This window comes from Myxocyprinus asiaticus, chromosome 4 (genome assembly GCF_019703515.2).
Source record: "Myxocyprinus asiaticus isolate MX2 ecotype Aquarium Trade chromosome 4, UBuf_Myxa_2, whole genome shotgun sequence".
Classification (NCBI taxonomy): domain Eukaryota; kingdom Metazoa; phylum Chordata; class Actinopteri; order Cypriniformes; family Catostomidae; genus Myxocyprinus; species Myxocyprinus asiaticus.
In genome coordinates, this window is record NC_059347.1 from 53,819,580 (window position 1) to 53,835,931 (window position 16,352).

Below are 16,352 nucleotides of genomic sequence, written 5' to 3' on the forward strand. Positions count from 1 at the left end.
CCAACAATTGCTGGAGTGGGCGGGTACTTATCGCATACGCGCCTCGCTATTGGTCAAGGCGAATGACAATCATGCATGTTCTCGTCTCAAAATAACGGAGAAGGAAGCAACATCTCCTGAAAAAATTGTGGAAAGTGGCAGAGGAAAATTAAACCAAATAATCGTGAGTATTAATAGTGTTTCATATTTACAGTAAGGTTATTTACTCCCATAGACAGGGAACAGCAATGCGGATTGAATGAACCAGGTTAATCCTCACCGGAGTTTGTCACAAGACAGTCCTGTGATGCGAAAGGGGAGGAGAAAATATGGGTGCAAACATTTAGGGATGCGGATGTGATACGGAAACCCACCAAACCAGCTGTTTCCATCCCTTCATCCGAGCTGGCTGTGTGCTTTTTTGTTTTCTTTTTCTTTTTTCAAAACTATTCTTCTATGCGGTAACCAGATAGGGCTGTACAATATTAAAAGAGCTCAAAGGCCTATCGGTTACCCATGATAATATTTGCAGGCTTCGGTTCAATCATTGCCTGAACTACATATACCAAGTAGGCTTCAAATTCACCCTTTCTGTATGTGTATTATAGACATAATCTTCGATGCATAATTTTAACGTGTTTAGTTTTGTGCGATGTTTTGATGTTTTTTCCAGCTGCGTCGGTCCGCAAGCTGTCACGATGATCCACAGTCTTTTCCTGGTTAACGCATCGGGGGACATCTTCTTGGAGAAGCACTGGAAAAGCGTGGTCAGCCGATCCGTGTGTGACTACTTTTTCGAGGCTCTGGAACGCGCCACGGAACCGGAGAACGTGCCTCCGGTCATCCCGACCCCGCACCACTACCTCATTAACGTGCTCCGCCACCGCATCTACTTTGTGGCCGTGATACAGAGCGAGGTGCCTCCTCTGTTTGTCATCGAGTTTCTCCATCGGGTTGTGGACACATTTCAGGTTTGTGTGTTTTAATCGTCTAATCAGACAATTCTTAGGCGTACTGTTGTAACAGTTGGATAGTGATGTTATCAGATGGTAATAACGTGATACTGAATAATAACCAAATCAATATACAATGATCAGTGGTAGCAGGAGTGGCATCACTACTCCAAAAGTGGTGGGGCAACCAACCCTCCTAACCAACTGTTAGATTACAGTTAGATTATCATAATCATATAATCTGTAAATAAGATATGAATGCATATACTGTATATATTCAGCTATGAATGCATAGAAATAACAGCATTGTGTCTTGATAAAACAGAAACTGTGTAAATTACATTTTGTAGGATTCATCTAGTCAAATAGTGTTCTCTTATTTTGTAAGGGTGTCCCGGTGCATGCTCCCCTAAAATAATTTTTTTTTTTTTTTTTAAAAGAACAGCACTAAAGCATGTGATTTTAGTGAGTTTGGGAACAGCTGTTCTACATTTTTTGTGTAGCTTGAATGTAAATATGGGAAAAAATGCAAGTATTCACACGACCTCACAAGCAGAGGTTTCTCACAATGCCTTAAAAAAACAAACAAACAAAAAAACAGTACCATGGTAAAATGATGCAAATAACATGGTATTTTGATTTAAACGGTTGTTTAAATTATACGTATTCTAAGGTATCCAAAGTGTTTCAGTAGTTCAGTTATTTTCCATTATCTAAACATCTGTAGCATTTTGGAATTTGACACTTTAGATTATTTTATTTTTTTACTTAAATGGATTAGTTCACCTAAAAATGAAAATTCTCTCATTATTTACTCACCCTCATGCCATCCCAGATGTGCATGACTTTCTTTCTTCTGCAGAACACAAACAAACATTTTTAGAAGAATATCTCCGCTCTGTTGCTCCTCACAATGCAAGTGAATGGTGATCAGAACTCTGAAGATCCAAATATCACAAAGGCATCATCAAGCAATCCATATGACTCAGTGGTTTAATCAGTGTCTTCTGAAGCAATCCAATCGGTTTTGGGTGAGAAAAGACCAAAATATAACTTTATTTTTTTTTTCTGTGTACATCTTGACAGCAGTCTTCTTGGCTATCATGATTTCAAGCTTGATTACACTTCCTATAGCGCCATCTAGGCTTTGCGCATGCATTAAGCACTAGGAAGTGTAATCAAGCTTGAAATCATGATTGTGCCTAGAGACTGCAAATGGCAAGATGTACAGAGAAAAAGAAGTTACATTTTGGACTGTTCTCACCCAAACCTGATTGGATCGCTTCATAGGACATTAATTAAACCATTGGAGTTATGGATTACTTTTATTATGTGATATTTGGACCTTCGGAGTTCTGGTCACCATTCACTTGCAATGTACGAACCTACAGAGCTGAGAGATTCTTCTAAAAATCTTAATTTGTGTTCTGCAGAAGAAAGAAAGTCATACACATCTGGGATGGCATGAGAGTGAGTAAATGAGATAATTTTCATTTTTGTGTGAACTATCCCTTTAAGGTGCTATATGAAATCAAACAAACATTTTCTTAACAACCTATTTTTATGAGACTATTTTTAATTTTCTGACTGTACCCACAAGTAGATCACTTAACTGAGTTGGGACTGTGCTAGGGTGATGTTTTTCCTACTCCATAAGTAGGAATTCTTTTTTTCTATTCCATTTTTCCCCCTTTCATTGGTAATGATTTAATTAATCTTTTGGAATCTTAATCTTAAATAAAAAATAAAAAAAAAGGCCAGTTCATTTATTAAATATCATTCACAACATATATTACACTGAAGGAAAATTTTGTCCACACTTTTTCCATACATCTTGGAGGTCCAGACTTTAAAGCCCTTTATTTACTTGCCCTTATATTTACAGTGCAATGCCAAAAGCACAGGTAAGACCATGGATAGCTCCTTATGACTGTGGTTAGGGGGTGTCTAGTCATTTGAGATGTTCGATTTCCTCCATAGCGTTTTAAACTAGATTATTCTGAGTAGAATTCAAATGGGTCACAATGTAGAGCACATCACACGGTTGGTTTTGTGATGACTTGCGTAAAAAGGCTTGAATCGCACATGCTCCAAATGAGATGAAGAAGCATATTTGGTATGTATAAAGCCCCAAACGCCAGATGAATATCAATTTATTTGCTGGAAAATCACTGCAAAAACCAACATACCTGCTTCAGTTCCACTCAAACACCTGCAATTCCAGACCAAAATCATTCAGGGCTCGTTTTGACCCAGCGACCCCTTGTAAACAAGACTTAATTAGATGCTGCAGTATCGTGAGAATCCCCTTTTGCAAGAATATCCTGCCCCCCCCCCCCAGAGGATATGATTGGTTTTGCCACTGATTCAGACATATATCTCATTGCCTAAAGGTGGTGGGGTGTCGCCCCAGTAGTTTGAAAAGTGCTTGATCAAATGCCAGCTCGCACCCATTGCTCCGGCGGCCCTGAGCGGCAGACCGATATATCGGTTGCTACATTTTCCCGTTTGGCTGATTCGTTTCGCAATCGCGCAAGATTTCATTTGCTAACCTCACAAAACATGCGCAAATCCAGCGATTTCTTCTTGTGAAATGTGTATTCCTGTGGAGCGCTCATATTTCTTCCTCTGAAGTGCACATTTTATCAGTCTGAATCAAAACTGTGTCCCTCTGGCTCATGAATGTAGCATGACAGTCAGTCTGTGACAATAAGAGAAGGCTATCCCGACCGTCTCAGCATCTCAGAGCGGTTCCTGTGCATTGCAAAAGCAAAGTGCTGCAGGTTTAGTCCTTCACGCAATTCCAAATATCTTTACTGCTACAATTTATTATGAAAATCTAAAAACTTCACACAGTAGGCCTATCCCAGAAAAGGAGGCAATGACAACATTTCACCAGACTTGTAATGAGGAAAACTGTAAACTGTCAAATTAACACTGCACTTTTTCCATCAAAATAAAAGTTTCAAGTAAAGGTGAAGTGAATATGACATAAATGTATTGTAGAAAACAAATCTAATCCTCAAAATAATAATAATAGCAATTCAGTATTATATTATAGTAAGGACTTTACTGGGTCCCACATTAATAATTCAGTATTATAAGTACATTCATCTGGCTTCCAAAAAGAGAGTGAAGTTGTAATTTTTGAAATGTAAGTCAGTAAATAATGGTTAAATATCATTCTCCCTTATGTGTTTATAGTGAAAATGTAAATATTTATTTTCTATTTTTACAAAGTTGAAGTTTTGAGTTAAATTAAAATGATAAATAAGTCACTTGAATTTTAGCAATTTTCTGTACATGTCATTTACTTTCATATTAAATTGTGTGATATGTTTATCGGAATTACATTGACCTATCGGCCACACTGCTCTCAAGATATTGGCATTGGCCATTAAAAAACCCATATTGGTCGATCACTAAGCATGATATTTAAATGGTACAATGCCTAAAACCATGGAATTACCATCCATGCTAATAAAAAAACAATCTTAAACCAAACTGAAGTGGTTTGCTGGTTAGGCTGAGTGATCTCCCAGCCTGGCCAAGCTGGTTTGCAGCTGGTTTACTGTAGCTTCTCAGCCAGCTGGTGTCTCAGCCTCACCAGATGACAAGTCCCCAAAATTAATCAAAAACAATCTAACCAGACAAGCAGAAACCAGCTTGGTAGCCAACCAAACGCCCAACATACTCATGGAGAAATTGAAGAAATCTTCGTTCTTCAGTAGGAGCCAAAAAGAAGTTCGAAATAGCTGAGCAACAGTATACAGTTTGCGAACTTTCAGAGACCGACCACGCCACTGTGGGAGGCATTTAGAGGAGCAGTTAAATACCAGGACGCACAAGACTACATGCAAAACCTTAACTGATGTGACATTAAAATGTGTTATCAATGACTTCATGAATCAGTTTATGAGTAGAATTCACACGAGATCAGTAAAGAAGGGTTGCATCCCAAACCGCACACTTCTGCACTATTTTATGTCATTTTGAAGTGTAAGTAGTGCGAGTAGTATGTTTACACTGAAAATACAACAAAAAGAAGTGTACTACGAGTACCCGGATGATGCACTTTTTCAACCGTCAAAACAGAGTGTGGACACTTGTGCACTCAGTGCATGTGGCTTGATCTGGCAAAACAATTGTAAATAATGGCGAATATGACAACTAGCGAAACTTCTGTGAAGACAGCACCTTACAAAAGTGAGTTAAACGCTTTACCATCATACAATGCTGTGTGAATATGTATATTATTGAGATATAAGTGTTGAACTGAGGGTGGATAGTGCACTAAAGCTAGCAGCAACACAACGCTTGGGTTTGAAAAATCACTTCCGTCAGCTGTTAAACGGCGAACGCTTCCGTGTTGTAAAAAACCGTTAAGTGTTCCATTTGGGACAAAACTACACTTTGAAAATTCATACACGACATGGCTGAGTGCATAATACGTTTTGTAAGTGCATAGTGAATAATGTGTCATTTGGGACACAGCTAATGTGTTGCTGCTAGCTTTAGCACGTTAGCTATCCTCAGTTCAACACATTTATCTCAATAATAATCGCACAGCGTGGCTGATTGTAAACATTCAACTCACATTTGTAAGGTTCTGTCTTTACTGAAGTTTCACAAATTGCCGCATATTTACAATTGTCTTTTCAGACCAGCAACGAAGTGTTGCATTTTCAGTGTAAACATACTACTCACACTACTTACTTCAAAATGACATTGAATAGTGCAGAAATGTGCAGTTGTTCACACGGCTGTGTGACTATTTACGTTGTTTGAGATACAAATGTTGAACTGAGGTTGGTTAATGCGCTAAAGCTAGCGGCAACTCGTTGCATGCGTTTGGAACGTCACTTCTGTCAGCTGTTATATGGCGAATGCTTCAGTGAAGTAAAAAACATTAAGTGTTCCATTTGGGACGATGCTACACTTTCAAAGTGCATACACTACATGGTTAAATGCATAGTGTATATTGTAAATGAATAGTGTATAGTGGGTTCTATAGGACATAAATGACCACATTATTTGGGACACAGCTAAGCTGTTTTAACCACTCAATGATAATTTAAAGTAATATATATGCATTATATAATGTGTAATTTGTCATGTTTACATTCTGCGTTCATGGCACTAATGCACTAACGTGCTGTATGCAGCCATAATATTCACCAATTATCCTCTGTCATTGTATTTTATTACACTGGTCTCTGGAAAACTTGATTCTGATTGGTCAATTGTGCCATCTAGTGGCCTGATCAGAGATTCTTTTCTTTATATTGACCCTTTTAGGACTATTTCGGTGTGTGCACCGAGGCAGCTATTAAAGACAATGTTGTTGTGGTCTATGAGTTACTTGAGGAGATGCTGGATAATGGCTTCCCTCTGGCCACCGAATCGAACATCCTAAAAGAGCTTATTAAACCACCCACCATCCTGCGTACAGTGGTGAACACCATCACAGGTATTATTTGTTTTATTTTGTGGTGTATCAAATATCTATAAAGTTGAAGATCCAGAGTGACTTCTAATAAATCCTCCTCCTCTTCTCTGTTATCTGTGCACAGGAAGTACTAATGTTGGTGAGCAGCTTCCAACAGGCCAGCTGTCGGTAGTACCATGGCGGCGCACAGGTGTTAAATATACCAACAATGAAGCTTATTTTGATGTGGTGGAAGAGATTGATGCTATCATTGACAAATCAGGTAGATTGTCCTCTGGTTTTGCGGTATCTGATCACATGTAATAGATACAGTATAAACTTAAAACGCAGATGGCTTTGCGGTCAGATCATCAACCAATATGTCAGTCATCTTTTTTATGTTTTTAAGGCTCCACTATCACTGCAGAGATCCAGGGAGTAATAGATGCCTGTGTTAAACTTACAGGGATGCCTGATCTCACCTTGTCATTTATGGTAAATCTCAATTTTAAAAATGTATGTTTAATTTACAGTGGTCAACTGTTTTTTTTTTTTTTCTTCTCTTGCAGGGTGACCAATGCCTAATGCTAATATGTAAAATACATTTTTATAAAAGCATATGAGAGAAACACAGAATTGCTTACATTTAAATGAGCAATTATTATATAGAATATTTACCCAGTATTTACACAGAAAATGTAAACGCAAAGAAAATGTGCATTATCCATTGACACAAGAAGGAACTAAACCGTCAAGCAGCCACAGTTATTGGCCAGTGTCCATAATCTCTCAATGGACAAATATTGAATGATTAGATGGCCTGGCCAATAAATCAGCCTTTTGCTATTTATGTGTACTCTTTAAGACTGCACATAAAATTCCAAATGGTTAATCAGAGCATAAGCACTATAGGCTATATTTCTGCAGAAGACCAGCACAAACAGCTTAAATAATGCAGAGTACCAGCACTGAAAGACTTTTATTTTTTTCTATTTTTGTCTAACTTAAGTTTTAGTAATTTTTATCTACACCTGTAATCCATCTCTCTCTCTCTCTCTCTCTCTCTCTCTCTCTCTTTTGTTCTGTAGAACCCTCGATTGCTGGATGATGTGAGTTTCCACCCCTGTGTGCGGTTTAAACGTTGGGAGGCGGAGAGAATTCTCTCCTTCATCCCCCCAGATGGCAACTTCCGTCTTCTCTCCTACCATGTCAGCTCTCAGAAGTAAGAATATCCCTAACATACTCCACAAACACACAAATAATCCCTTTACAAGTTGTTTTTACTGTTACTAATACTGTCAGGACATATATTGGATTCTTCAGCATTCTCAAAGTTTGTACAGTATATAACAGAGGCACAAACGCTTATATAATTATTATATACTGTACAACCCAAAAGGTTTGGATAGTATGGTAAACGCTAATAAAAACAGAAATTAGCAATTTGTAAATTCTATTCACCCTGTGCTATATTGAAAGCGCTACAACAACACTTTATTTGATTTTTTTACCTTGTGAATTTAATTGTTTTTCTTTTGGGAAAATAATACACTCTTTTAAGATCACATGATTGCAAGATGTGCCAAAAAACGTTGGGACAGTCAAGTGTTTACCACTGTGAGACATCACCATTTCTTCTAATAACATTTATTAAGCATCTGGGCACTGAAGACACAAGTTTAAGTTTAGCTAGCGGAATTTTTCCCCATTGATCCATTATGCAGGTCTTCAGCGCAGCAATTGTACGGGGCCTTTGTTGCATATTATGCACTTCATAATGTGGCACACATTCTAAATTGGAGACAGATAAGAACTGTAGGCAGGCCAAGCTAGCACTTGCACATTGCTTACGCAGCCATGCACTTGTAATCCAGGCAGTATGTGGCTTGGTGTTGTCCTGCTGGAAAAACACCTTCTGAATGTGCATGATCTCCGATCCCTTAGACGTCACTGTCTTAAATACCGTCTTTCGTCTGTAATGGATAACATGACATGAGTTCGGGAATACTTCGGTTAACCTTTGTCAGTCAACACCATTTGTCGCTGCATTCACAGATGCAAGTTAAGGCTTTACTATGCAAAGCAGAAGCCATACATCAACACTGTCCAGAAGTACTGCTGACTTCTCCTCTCTGAAATGGAAAGTAGAACAGTGGATTTGTGTTTTGTGGTCAGATGAGTCCACGTTTCAAATAGTTTTGGGAAAAAACAGCCTTTGTACTCCTGCATGCAGAGCTGACCTGTCTCCAGTTGTGAACGTGTGGCACATTGTTAATGCTTAATGGATTAAAGGGGGGAAATTCAGCTTTCTAAACTTAATAAACTTGTGCCTTCAGTGCCCAAACTCTTAATAAGTGTTATTAGAAGAAATGGTGATGTTTCACAGTGGTAAACACTTGACTGTCCCCACTTTTTTGGAGCATGTTGCAATCATCTGATTTGAAATGAGTGTATATATTTGTGAAAACTATTAAATTCACAAGGTAAAACAAATAATGTGTTGTTGTAGTGCTTTCAATATAGCACAGGGTGAATAGAATTTTCAAATCACGCATTTTTGTTTTATTAGCATTATCCATACTGTCCAGAAATTGGAATGTAGTACAACAGTCATATGCATTTGTGATTGAAATGTGATTTTGTCATTGTATTCTTCAGCCTGGTGGCCATCCCTGTGTATGTGAAGCACAACATCAGCTTCAGAGAGGGCAGCTCTCAGGGCCGCTTTGAGCTCACTCTCGGCCCAAAACAGACCATGGGTAAGGCTGTGGAATCTGTGCTGGTGAGCAGTCAGCTGCCCCGTGGCGTCCTCAACGCCAACCTCAATCCTTCACAGGGCACTTACACATTTGACCCTGTCACCAAGGTACATAAGAATCTGTTCTTCTCTGTGTTAATTCTTCTATATGTGGCTCTGATGTTCATGTTGAGTTTAATGCACACAAACTTTAGTGAATTGTTTTTATTTTACTTTTCTCTGTCGTCTCGTGTCAGAAGAGCCAGTCTCGAGTTTGCCATATTTTGCACGGTGGTTTGCGATTTATTTTTCACAAGAAAAGTTAAGGGATGCTCTCTGATCAACTGTTGTGACGATGAAAATGGCATTAATAAATGTTCAAATATTTAATAGCAAGTCTTTATAGTTGAGCAAATGCATGAAATGTTATTTTTGTTGGTTTCTGGCTACAAATCTAAACAATGCTATACTAAATATAATGCTTGCTTTTCAGCAGTACACACATCACCCAACATTTTGATTTTACTTTAACCTAAAATTTTAAGCGGTGGTAATAGCTGCATATTTATACTGCAATGATAAATTGTTGTTGTGTGCAGCTTTTGTCGTGGGATGTGGGTAAGATAAACCCCCAGAAATTGCCCTGTTTAAAAGGCTCAGTGAGTCTCCAGGCTGGAGCCTCCAAACCTGATGAAAACCCTACAATCAACATCCAGTTCAAGATTCAACAGTTGGCCATTTCAGGTACTCTAGCTCTCTCAACACACAACACCAGTCTACTGACCTTAAATGAAAAGTTCACCCAAAAAGGATAATTCTCTGACATCTGCAGTCTCCTTGGGGCATCATGACTTCACTTCTCTCATAGACCTTATTCACGCTAGCGGCATTTTTTATATTTAATGGGAATGACAACAAGGCTGTGAAGGATAGACTTACCATCTCTTCAGTGGGCTTTACTGCAGTTTAATGTGTTTTTGGATCGTTCCATGGACAAAACATTTATAAAATATCTGTCCAAGAACATTCAATATACTAAGAACTCCAGACAATATGAGTTGTGGAAAATCAGATGTGATCTAGGAGCTATATACCATTCGTGTCATCGAAGATAAGTCTATCCCTCACAGCCTCGTCATTTCCATTAAAAAATCAAAGATGGCGTCAGCTTGAATAATGTAACAAGGAGACTGCAGTATCAAGATTTATATTGAAAATGAGTTTTATTTTGGTCTTTTTTTCACCAAATAAAAAAATCCTATCGCTTCAGAAGACATTAATTAAACCACTCAAGTCATATGGATGCCATTATGTCCTTTTTGGAGCTGATAAGTTTTGAACCCCATTGACTTGCATTGTATGAACAAACATGCACATCATATATCCTTCAACAATCTTCCTTTATGTTCCACAGAAATAAAAAAGTCATACAAGTTTGAGACGGTTGAGTAAATGATTTTGGGTGAACTATCCCTTTCATGATGGACTCTAGTTGAGTTAAGCTAATTAAAAAGGACTCTTTCCCAAATTAGCATTATGGTGAAAAAACATGTGGATAGTATTGCAATAAAAGTATATGTGAAAATAGTTTATTTTTTAAAGGGGTCATGCGTAGACCTGCGTTTGCCTCTCTCGTTATTTACCTACTACATGCGTGTATCGGTGGGCGGGGCTAATCAGGCAGTGATGTAGAAGCAGGTGTTGATCTTCGGAGGCAGTGTTTAGCCACACTATTACGTAATAAAGTGGCACATTCCACATCCTGTCATTTTGGCAGATTGGCTTCAATATAAGCTGTTTTTAGACTAATGAGAAAGTTTTGAGTTCTGAAACTTACAGGATGTTTTTATAGTACAGTGACCTCTTATATGTCAAAAGATCAAGGGATCTCAATTCATGACCCCTTTAAGGAACTGTTCATATTTGAAAGCATCTGCATTTCCACATAGTGTATGCAAGCTCACTGCAAAATTTATGGATGGCATTTTTAAAAACATCTTCTTAGACTTTTAGTTAATATAATTCAGGATGTTTACTGTATAACTTAAGTATGGGTCGTATAAATGTGCCACAGGGGTAAAAATATTTATTGCATTAAAATATCTAATTAGTCTGTTAAAATATGAAATTAGCATGAGATGCCTTAGAGCCTTTTTTTCTGGGAAAATAACTGTAAATAAAATAAATGTGAACATGTCATGGTTGACCTTCAAAAAATAGTTTTTTTTAATATCCCGCAGGGAATGCTTGGTTAGGAGTGGGGATGTATTTAAACAATCAGCATCATGAATTAATAATTTACCATTCATGACATTCACATTGTCTGGTCACAAGGGGGAGCCAGATGTTGTTTTTATAAGTGATACAGCTGGTTTGACAGCTGTGCAACTGCATAACATTGAAAGATGGAGCACTGTAAGCACATTTTAACTGGTCGTTGATTCAGTGTGTTCAGTGGTCACAACCCTTCCCCAAAGAGACACCACTGTCTCATATACAATATAGGTTTTGCAACTGACATGTTTGCTTTCCACTTTCTCACCCAACAGGTCTGAAGGTAAATAGATTGGACATGTATGGCGAGAAGTACAAACCTTTCAAAGGCATCAAGTACATGACCAAGGCCGGCAAATTCCAGGTCCGAACCTAGATGACCTCTTTCTGCTTCCATTCCATAATTTAAACAGTTGGGTTATGTTAAAATGGGGCAAAGAAAAGAGAAGAAACAAGTTTGAGTAGATACATTTCCTTTGGAAAGCATTTCAGGATTAATTCAGGAAAATGAATGAAAAGACTTTGGCTGCCATTGTTGGGAGTATATGACTCTATACAAGGGGCAATGTTGTTATTAACACTATCAAATGTGCTATTACAGGTCCACCCAAGTTAAAGAGATGGTAACTAAAGTTTCTGATAAAACCGTTACGAGTCTCATTGCCTTTGCGTCCAATTTTCTTGCACTCTTTTTGCATTACAGTTGCAAGAGACAATATCTTACACTCAAGAAATATACATTATATTTTAGCCTAATATTTTTACACATTTCAGTTTCATAACAAAATTCCATCAAATTCAACTGAGTTATGTTTAACTAAATTAAATTAATAAAACTTCAAATGTTTAGGTATATTTAAAAATGTTTAATATTAAATGTATTCAAGTTTTTTTCATTTAATTTTGTTAAAGATTATGCAATTCAATGTGATGGAATTTTATGTAATTCAAATATGTAAATCTTAAAATAGGCTAAAATGTTTTTTTTGCGTGTTAGTTTATTCTTTATTGTTGTATATGTTCGTCCTTCAGTTCAACACTGTAATTCTGTCCTTGCTTTTCCCAGTCTCATTTCTTCCAAAAATTCAACTGTTTTGTACTCTGTTGTGTATTGATTTGTACTCTCCTTCTCTGAAAAGCACGTCTATAAGTGACTCATGCCTGCATTGCAGAACAATAATCATATGCTCCCATTACAGACTTTAGCCTCCATAGTCAAATGCAAAGTAAACCATTTTTCAAATGGCTTAACACCAGAACTTTATTTCTTTAAAGCAGAACTTTTACTATATCAATTCCAAGGCTACATGTTGTGAAAAGTGTTTCTAAAGCTATTTATTGGATAACTGTCCCATTTAAAGCATAACTTACCAAACCAATCCATGACACTATCTATGGTGATTGAATGTCCAGTGTCATTCACCTTACCCGGAATGTAACTTGGATAGAAAAGTCCTTAGCTAAATTCAGAATCTGATACTACTATACTACTATTACATATGTCGTAGTGCGATTCCGAATTTAGCCCTTGAAACAGTAGTACACAGTACTTGCATCTGTCCCATCATTCAAAAGGAAAAACAATTTAAAAGATTTTATGTACAGTGGTTTATGGTTAGTTTATTAACAGATACTGAATGGAATATACAATGATTAGAAAAGATGTGTAGAATTATATTTTAGCTTCTGTTGATGTTTTTTTGTGTGTGTGTGTGTGTGTGTGTGTGTGTGTACTGTTTGGCAGATAAATTCAATGTTTTCAGTGCTATGAAATAAAAAAAAGTGAACTAATAGCCTCAAGTTTGGCATCTTGCATCTCTAAACCAGTCAAGAGAGCAATACAGTTGTGCTCAAAAGTTTACATACCCTGGCAGAAATTGTGAAATTTTGGCATTGATTTTGAAAATATGACTTGATCATGCAGAAAACTGTCTTTTATTTAAGGATAATGATCATATGAAGCCATTTATCATCACATAGTTGTTTGGCTCCTTTTTAAATCATAATGATAACAGAAATCATCCAAATGGCCCTGATCAAAAGTTTTCATACCCTTGAATGTTTGGCCTTGTTACAGACACACAAGGTGACACACACAGGTTTAAATGGCAATTAAAGGTTAATTTCCCACACCTGTGGCTTTTTAAATTGCAATTAGTGTCTGTGTATAAATAGTCAATGAGTTTGTTAGCTCTCATGTGGATGCACTGAGCAGGCTAGATACTGAGCCATGGGGAGCAGAAAAGAACTGTCAAAAGACCTGTGTAACAAGGTAATGGAACTTTATAAAGATGGAAAAGGATATAAAAAGATATCCAAAGCCTTGAAAATGCCAGTCAGTACTGTTCAATCACTTATTAAGAAGTGGAAAATTTGGGGATCTCTTGATACCAAGCCAAGGTCAGGTAGACCAAGAAAGATTTCAGCCACAACTGCCAGAAGAATTGTTCGGGATACAAAGAAAAACCCACAGGTAACCTCAGGAGAAATACAGGCTGCTCTGGAAAAAGACGGTGTGGTTGTTTCAAGGAGCACAATATGACAATACTTTAACAAAAATGAGCTGCATGGTTAAGTTGCCAGAAAGAAGCCTTTACTGCACCAATGCCACAAAAAAGCCTGGTTACAATGTGCCCGACAACACCTTGACACGCCTCACAGCTTCTGGCACACTGTAATTTGGAGTGATGAGACCAAAATAGAGCATTATGGTCACAACCATAAGCGCTATGTTTGGAGAGGGTCAACAAGGCCTATTGTGAAAAGAATACTATCCCCATTGTGAAGCATGGTGGTGGCTCACTGATGTTTTGGGGGTGTGTGAGCTCTAAAGTCACAGGGAATCTTGTGGAAATTGATGGCAAGATGAATGCAGCAAGTTATCAGAAAATACTGGCAGACAATTTGCATTCTTCTGCACGAAAGCTGCACATGGGACACTTTTGGACTTTCCAGCACGACAATGACCCTAAGCACAAGGCCAAGTTGACCCTCCAGGGGTTACAGCAGAAAAAGGTGAAGGTTCTGGAGTGGCCATCACAGTCTCCTGACCTTAATATCATCGAGCCACTCTGGGGAGATCTCAAACGTGCGGTTCATGCAAGACGACCAAAGACTTTGCATGACCTGGAGGCATTTTGCCAAGACGAATGGGCAGCTATACCACCTGCAAGAATTTGGGGCCTCATAGACAACTATTACAAAAGACTGCACGCTGTCATTGATGCTAAAGGGGGCAATACACAGTATTAAGAACTAAGGGTATGCAGACTTTTGAACAGGGGTCATTTCATTTTTTTCATTGTTGCCATGTTTTGTTTTATGAGTGTGCCATTCTGTTATAACCTACAGTTGAATATGAATCCCATAAGAAATAAAAGAAATGTGTTTTGCCTGCTCACTCATGTTTTCTTTAAAAATGGTACATATATTACCAATTCTACAAGGGTGTGCAAACTTTTGAGCACAACTGTATATGAAGGGACTACTCATAAAAAGTCATTTTCTATGATAAATATTCAAAACATTTTGGTTAAAGTGTGTATTATGTTGTTATCTAGATATTAACATATAAATGTGTGGTCAGTTTGGGCAGACTACCTAATTTATCATCCCTAGGATTATTTTAAGAGAAAGTCTGTCAACATTTTACTATTAAATGGTGTCAGCCCTTTAAAGGAATATTCATGGTTCAATACAAGTTAAGCTCAATCAACAGCATTTGTGGCATAATGTTGATTACCACAAAAATTTGTTTCAACAAGTCCCTCCTTAAAAAAAAAAAAAAAAAAAGGTTTAAAAGCAGAAAGGCGGAGATTATAATTTTATAAATGCACTTACATTACTTCTGTCAAAACTCATGTATTATTTGAGCCATAGAGTGGATTAAACTCATTTTTACAGTCATTTTAGGGTTTGTTGACATTACATCGTCATGGCAGCGAAGTTGTAATATTGGCTTAACTTTTGAAACAGTGAGTATTTTAATGTTTATGAATTGGCCCCATTCACTTCCATTGCAAATGCGGCACTGGAACCCAGATTTTTTTTTTTTTTTTTAGAAATTGAGGTGCAAGTAATAAATATTTTTTTGTGGTAATCAATATTATGCCACAAATACTGTCGATTGAGATTAGCTTGTATTAAACCCAGAATATTCCTTTAAACTCATGTAGATTTACATGTAGGCGCGCCACAATGACGTCAGGAAAGTTTAACCCCCTCGTTTCACGGCACTTACTGAACTCCACTCCACAACTTACTTCAGCCTCTCTGCAACACTCGCCGCTGCTCCTTCCTCCTCTTCATCGTCCTTTAACTCTAAAACTTCCATACAATACATACAAGAAACATAGGGGAATGTTTATGGGGTCTGTCCCCCGATGAATCTGCAACTTTTCTCATGGAATTCGCTGTCACGTCCTGACTGATCAATATTTTTTAAACCCTTGGAAATTAGGGTTTCGCGTTTGGAATGTATTTTCAGAGTGAAATCTTAACGTTCTAGTAATTTTTTGTGGAATCGTGTATCCTTATGCTTTGTTCCATTTATTATTATTATTATTATTATTATTATTATTATTATTATTATTTTAATAATTGTTCATTTTAATATGAATGAAATTTGAAAGGAGGCATGGAGAAAGTTTGAAGCGCATGGTAAGTTTTACTTCCTACACATATTTATTTTATTTTTTCTCTATACTAGGAAACTTTATTGTTTCTTATGTTCAGTATTAGTAATCAATTACTAACATGGCAAACCTGCTGTTTTCTACACGGATGAAAATGTGTATTCCCTCTAGTGAAAGTTAGGTACGTTTTTGAATGCCTAATGCAGCAATTAGTGCAATACACATCGATTAGAGATAACTCTTTTGAAAGAGATGATAAGCAAGAACTATCAATGCAAACTGCATCAACAAACGCTCGAACTAGGTTGTTACAATTTAGCTACTGTGTTACAAATGTAACATTCTGT

The 16,352-nt window shown here is 37.3% G+C and overlaps 1 protein-coding gene across 3 annotated transcripts; it reads left to right on the forward strand.

The window, feature by feature from the left end:
• The first annotated feature begins 62 nt into the window (after nt 1-62).
• On the forward strand, nt 63-13,164 carry LOC127437479 (AP-3 complex subunit mu-2-like). 3 transcript variants are annotated; one of them, XM_051692424.1, is made up of 9 exons: nt 63-163; nt 653-950; nt 6,231-6,402; nt 6,506-6,643; nt 6,770-6,855; nt 7,449-7,582; nt 9,019-9,226; nt 9,697-9,841; nt 11,647-13,164. In XM_051692424.1, exons 2-9 carry the CDS (start codon nt 678-680, stop codon nt 11,745-11,747), a joined length of 1,257 nt encoding a protein of 418 aa, XP_051548384.1. In that variant the 5' UTR covers nt 63-163; nt 653-677; the 3' UTR covers nt 11,748-13,164. The 3 variants fall into 3 exon arrangements, with proteins under 3 accessions (XP_051548384.1, XP_051548398.1, XP_051548391.1); XM_051692438.1 differs by lacking the exon at nt 63-163 and adding an exon at nt 296-548 and having other exon boundaries at nt 623-950; XM_051692431.1 differs by lacking the exon at nt 63-163 and adding an exon at nt 296-548.
• Nucleotides 13,165-16,352: the final 3,188 nt, after the last annotated feature.